Source organism: Accipiter gentilis, chromosome 20, assembly GCF_929443795.1.
Source record: "Accipiter gentilis chromosome 20, bAccGen1.1, whole genome shotgun sequence".
In the NCBI taxonomy this organism is placed as follows: domain Eukaryota; kingdom Metazoa; phylum Chordata; class Aves; order Accipitriformes; family Accipitridae; genus Astur; species Astur gentilis.
In genome coordinates, this window is record NC_064899.1 from 4,862,736 (window position 1) to 4,869,477 (window position 6,742).

Here is a 6,742-nt window from a genome sequence, read left to right on the forward strand (position 1 = left end):
GCCTCAGCGGGGCCGCCGGCTTGCCCTCCCCGCCGCCCGGCAGGATCGATGGGACGACGCTGGACCCACGGTGGTGACTATCGCTTGGGGGGCCTGGAGAAAAAATTGCTACCTTTTCTCCCTTTTTTGTATCGCCTCCCTCTTTTTTTCTGTATTTTGGTAAGCGATAAAGTCGATTGACCCTTGGTTATCAACGCTGGACCTCGTTTGTCTCCCGATCTTGCTTCGGGTGCATCCAATTTTTATTTTCCCTTCCATACGCTTGGAATGGGATGTTTTAACCGGCGCGGCGGGCAGGATCACCTTAAGCGAGAGTGTTGATACCAAGGTTTTAATTAGTAGAAGACATAGTTAAAGCAAGGCACCTCTTGGGGAGAGGGAGCGGGATGTTGAAATTTGTAATTAGTTAAATAAGACAGCCCTCGAGAAGGCCGCTCCCAAAGTGTGACGGGATGGAGAATGACTCTAAAGTATTGTTAACGGTTTTTGGATGAACAAGCCGCTAAACCCTCACCGCCGGGTTTGGAGTGGGCTCGAAAAAATTGGTATAATGCGCAATCGATTGTGGACCGAATTATTGCCTTGCAGGCCGAGGCACGGGGCAAAGGAAAATCTGGTTTTGTGCGGTATTAGGTGCAGCCTTGTTAGCTGCTGTGGAAGAGAAGGGACAACAGGATAAAGCTGAAAGCCAAATCACTGTGTTGTTACAAGACCTGGTTAGAACCCTGCAGGTGCAATTAGAAGAGGAAAGGGCCAATGCCCGTTAACTCAGAGAGGAGTTATATGAAAGGTTGATGAAAAAGGTGGAGGACATGTCAGAAAAGGGATTTGATAATGCACTAGGAAGGACAGAAGAGAAAACACCAACTTAGCCCCTGTTCCAGCTAAAAGATTGGCGGGATTGCTTGGATAAGCTATCCGTCCCACTGCGGCCACTGGTTAAAACCAAATATTCATATGAAGATAAGGAGGACAAAGCTCCTTAAATAACAACAAAAGAAGTCCCCTTTATGGCCACCAAATTTTCTAAATTAAAAAAAAAGAGTATGGCTGGACTCCTGAGGAGTCAGAGACGGAGTATGTTTGAAGAGTTTCACTTACTGGGGGCGGCCAGATTTTATTGACAGAAAAGGAAGCTGAAGGGTATTGGGGACCTGGTGTTTTCCTAACCACGGGAAACTAATCTGCCCCTTGGTCAGTCACACAGCGAGCGACCTATTGGGCTGGAGGCTTGAACCCCTTGGAGAGGGGAGACCCACTGGCCATAGTGGGAACTGTGGACCAGATAATAGAGAGTGTTCAAAAGGCAGCTTGTTTGCAAATGATTTATGAGAGGGAGTTAGAGCCACGACATGAATCCCCTATGATGATGCCGGTAGACCCAGAGAGAATGACCCCTCTTATGAGGGGTTCCTGGAGTCCTTAAAACCAATGGGGATTCAATTACAAGGACAAATAGCCAGCCTGTCGAAAGGGGAAAGAGCTGTTGCTTCTCTAGAAGGAGTAGTAACCCCCGATTGTAATTGCAGAGAGCGGAAAGTCTGGACGTGGGGGGAGGTGGCTCAGGAGTTGATTAATTATGGGCGAAAGTGCCCAGTGTCCAGTACCCTCTGATAGGGGGGACTCTAAAGCTATTAGGCACGTGGAGTGGAGGATTCCGACACAGCAGTCAGTACCCAAGAAAACAACACCTCCCATGAATCATGGAGGTCGGATAAATGCTAGCGAGAAACATAAAAAAAGAAGAAACAGTGTGTGGATTTTGGGGTTGCAGAAGGGAATCACAAAGACGTTAATAGATGGACAGCTCACTGACAAACTGGAATTATTAGTTAAAAGTTGGCATTCTAGAGAGGGACTGGAGAAACCTACTTCTGCTACGGCCCCTCCCCTGGAAGGGTCTCAGAATGAGAAGGAGGCGCGAAACTTCCTCCTTCATCCTCAGCAGGCGAAGGGTGGATGTTTATCAGAAGGCTTACCGAGAATTCAAGAGGGGACCTATTAATATCTTGCCCCATCAGCCCCTGTAAAGTCACCATAGTGGTCTTGGGAGAATACCCAGTGAATTTGCTGGGACTAGACCTGTTGAAAGGAAGATCTTAGACTGATGAGGGTGGAAAGGTGTGGGCCTTTGGATGGGAATTTCCAAGTTTCCACTTATTGCAAGCTGCCCCCCTCCTTCCTCCCTCTTTAGTTACCAATGTTAAACCTTACCACTTGCCTTTAGGGGCCCAAGAAGGGATTGCCCCAGTTATAGAGGAGCTAAAGGAGAAAGGGATTCTGGTCATGACACACTGCCCATACAACACCCCTGTATGGCCTGTCCACAAGCCACATGGCAAATGGAGGCTGACCATGGATTATCAGCAGCTCAATGTTAATACAGGACCCCTAACTGCAGCAGTGCCTAATACAGCTGAATTAATATCTATTATTCAGGAACAGGCCCACAACATTATAGCTACTATTGATGTCAAAGATATGTTCTTCGTGGTTCCCCTGCAAAAGGAGGATCAGAACAGTTTTGCCTTCCCGTGGGAGGGTTAACAATACACCTTTACCCATCTCCCACAAGGATTTAAGCACTTGTCTACTTTCACACACCATGCCTTAGCATAGGAGCTTTTGAGTGTTCCTCCTGCAGCTGGAGTTAGAATATATCAATATATTGATGACATAGTTATCGCAGGGGATGAAATCATACCAGTACAGCGACGCAGAATGATATCATTAAATACCTGGAATCCCTAGGATTACAAATCCCCCCCCCCAAGAAAATACAACTTCCTGCGTAAGAGGTGGAATTTTGAGGTATTTGGTGGAAGGGAGGGATGGTACACCCCAGACACTCTGATCTCCATAGATCAAATAAAAGTGCTGGAGGATGCGAGGGAGTTGCAGCATGTTTTGGGATTGCTGGTGTTTTGGAGAAAACACATACCAGATTTTTTGATAATTGCAAGACCCCGTATGATTTACTATGGAAAGGAGCTGGGTGGAAATGGACGCCCCTCTACAATGAGGCCTTACAACTCCTAATCTTTGAAGCTACTACACACCAAGCACTTGGTGCTATCTGCCCCACTGACCCTGTGCGGATTCAATGGGGATTTGTAAATTCAGGATTGTCAAGACATATGTGGCAACGAGAGCTTGATGGCCCTACACGGCCCATTGGATTTTATTCCTGTAGCTTCAAAGATGCCAAAAAATGATACTCTACTTGGGAGAAAGGTCTTTTTGTAGTAAGTCTTGCCCTCCGAGAAGTAGAAAGGACTATTCATCAGCAGTCCGTTATCCTGAGGGGGCCATTCAAAGGCTAAGGAGGAGGGGATCAGAGGGGTATTCCATACACCCTATTACCCACAGGCCAACGGCATAGTCAAGAGAACTAACGGTCTCCTTAAATGATTCTTGAAGCCTTAAGAGGTGAAGTGGGCCGATCAATTATGGAAAGCCGTTAGGCAAGTAAATGACTGGTGGGGAATGAATGGGTGTCCTAAACTTAGAGCTTTCTGCCCAAAGCCCCCTTCCCTGATACCTGCAATACCGGGACCCAGTCGTGAACAGAATCCCTCCCATTTTCCAGGACAACCAGTCCTGGTAGAGTTTCCTACCGTAGGAGCTGTACAGTTGGTACTCACTAGTCCACTGAATACATATGCCTGGAAAGCAAAAGATGCTTCTGGGAAGGAACACAGGATAAATGCTCGATGGATTGTTTCCTTATTTTAATGTCGGTTCTGAAAAGGACCGAACAGGTTTTTATTTTTCTCTTCGTAGGTAGCCTGTTGAATGAAGAACAACCCCGGACCGTGAATGCAGACCGTCGTATTTGGAATATGCATCAGCATCCTACTTGTGGGACTATTTTTAATAATCATGTGGGGGTGCTGTTTGTATTTGTATGGTTATGCATGTTGTATGTGTGTGCAGCAAACCAAACCCCTGGAAATGAGAATAATCGGAACCTCGCATGGGAACTCATTAAGGGGTTTGTAAGGGTGTGGAATCATACCAATCAAGGTATATGTGTTGCTTTGCCAGAATCAGCTGAACAAGGATTGCGATTTTTTGTGACTCCAATTGACCTATCTTTTATCTTTAACGTAACCAGTACCAATACCACATCAAAACTTTATTTACCTATGTCCTGGGTGAATGATTATGACAACACCACCATTAAATGGCATCGAAGACCAATGGTCCCTAGTCTGCAGGAAACTTGGTCTCCACTCTTCGGTGATTTAAATGCTGATCTTATGAATAAAACATGTAACGTCAGTGGTCCTGCCTTTAACCTTACTATTGACAGTACAGTACAGGCTGGTCCTTTAGTGTCATTGGGAAATCACTCTCATGTTAGGGGAAATAATGCATTTTCCCCATTTATCTCCCCATGGAAGTGTGAATATTATCCCTGGGACCCTATTTTTGACCCACTAACAATACCTGATTATTATGAAGCTGACTATAATCTGAATGTAACGGTTAAGTGGTGTATTAAACTTCCTAACATGAGGGCGGTTGGCCCCTTAGATAAGGGTAATTTGATGTGGTTTTGGTCGCGAAATGTTACTGTCATCGAGCCCTTACAATCTGCCAAAAGCCGAAGGTGGGAGCATAGTTTCTTGTTTAATTGTACTCAAACCATCACATGTGAGGATGGTCCTGGAGATCCTCCAGAGACCTGGTTTTTGTATGGAATACGAACCTTGATAAGAGATATGTGTACTTGCTGGGGATATCCCTCCATGGGATGGAAAAATAATGACACCCGGTGCAATACCACCCGGTCTAATGATACCTCGCTACAGAGAGTCTGTGGCATTCCGTATACTCATTATCCAGTTCAGTCGCTACCCATTGATTCACGACCACCTGTACGTTTTATGGATTATAAGGATCGGTATTCATGTAGAAATAGCGTATACCCTACCCCCTTTGGTTTGTCATGGGTGTGTTCAAATGGCAAGTTTTATTCCTATCTGATGTTAGAACAACACGCAGGACTACGTTGTGGGGTTGCGTTGCCATCTCTTTGTCCTGGTCACATTTTCAACATTACCAAATTATCTCATAGATGAGGGTGGCATGATATTTTCATCACACCCACTGTGAAGACCTCAATCAGCAGCCAATAGGCCAGATTGGGTGATTACAAGAATTCATGTCCCGGACTATTACACCACAGGGCAAATGATATCATTAATGTTTGAAAATATATTTGCCCCTATCATACCCTCAAACGGCACCAATTTGTATTAGAGAATATCACGTGGCAGGTACATTAAGTAAAGGGACTAGATATGCCTTTGGGGAACTAAATGTGCAAGTCCAGCAGGTTTCCTGAATGACTCTTCAAAGCAGATTAGCCTTAGATATGTTATTGTTAAAAGAACAAGGGGTATGTGGAATGTTAAATTTATCTGAAGCTGAATGTTGTATTACTATTTATAATGCTTCACCCTCAATTGAGGAAGCCCAAGCTAAGATGAAGGAGATAGCTGATCAGACCGGGGAGTTACTCCAATCAACCCAACCCCATGATTGGTGTGATGGGTTGAACCCTGGATCATGGATTACTACCATCCTAAAGATCATTGGGACTTATTGGATGGGGGAAATGGTTAATCCAAATTGGAGTGGCTATCTTAACTGGCTTGGTATTTTTCATGATTGGCATTGGCCTAGTGAAGTGTGTGGTAAACCACTTGATGAACTCACGTTCCTCCTCTGTTTGCTATATTTGAATCACCACTGTGGAAGAAGACAACATCGATTTTCCCCGAGGCAATGTCAAGCCATGGGGTGGTGTAAAGGACTCTGAAATATATTTGCGAGACTTTGTCTCCCCATTGCCTGCTTAATGTTTGCTCTGCCTACCTGCTCTGGCTGGCCTGGCACTTAGAAGATAAGCAGCAAAACCAGGATATTCGTCTCTCATCCTTGCACAGTCACCATAACGGCAGCGATTTGTGCAATCACCAAAACTACAGCCTAACGTCTTACTCTTGCACGATTGAAGGTCAGTTGGCATTCATGGCATTTAGAGGGGGATCTGATGACTAACAACCCCCTAAAGAGGTGTCCGTATGCACCATCGAGCTGGGGATTCACACGATCATCACATGAGTGCCAAAGCCTACGAGGCAGAAGTGCCATTGCCCTGACTACCAGGCTTGGGCAAGACTGCTGAAAAGCAGCCGTAAAACTCCTCAATGGGACTGTATAAAAACAGGCATTAGGCATGCACGGGCAGAGCTCTCCCCACTGAAGAAGAGGATCAACGGGACGCCGCAGGATCCATGGTGGTGACTATCACTTGTTTTATCTTTTCTCCCTTCTTTTTATCATTTCCCTCTTTTTTTTTTTTTTTTGTTTGTTTGTTTGTTGGGTTTTTTTTGTAAGCAATAAAGTGAATTGACCTTTGGTTATCAACTTTGGACCTTGTTTGTGTCTTAATCTTGCTTTGGGTGTATCCAATTTTTATTTTCCCTTCCACACTTTTGGAATGGGACAGGGAGGTGGCAGGCAGATACAGGCCTGGTAGGGAATACCTTACAGGAAAATGATTCTGTAGCAGATGCAAAGCCACCAGTATGGTCCTCTGCTAGTTCTCCCTGTCAGCAGGTCCATGACTAGCACATCTCCTTTTCTCCAGCTCTTATTAATCTCAGCTGGTCCTACGAGTCTTTGGCTATTTTTATACTGCACTATAATTAATGTCCAGTACAGATGA

The 6,742-nt window shown here is 45.1% G+C and overlaps 1 protein-coding gene across 1 annotated transcript; it reads left to right on the plus strand.

Annotated features, from left to right (window-relative positions):
- The first annotated feature begins 5 nt into the window (after positions 1–5).
- On the plus strand, positions 6–6,445 carry LOC126048783 (uncharacterized). The gene is made up of 2 exons (XM_049824199.1): positions 6–159; positions 3,784–6,445. The coding sequence occupies exon 2, from the start codon at positions 3,843–3,845 to the stop codon at positions 5,085–5,087; it is 1,245 nt and encodes a 414-aa protein (XP_049680156.1). The 5' UTR covers positions 6–159; positions 3,784–3,842; the 3' UTR covers positions 5,088–6,445.
- Positions 6,446–6,742: the final 297 nt, after the last annotated feature.

Bases quoted from the DNA above. Each gene is read 5' to 3' on its own strand.
- LOC126048783 (XM_049824199.1), top strand. From the start codon at position 3,843: ATGCATCAGCATCCTACTTGTGGGACTATTTTTAATAATCATGTGGGG.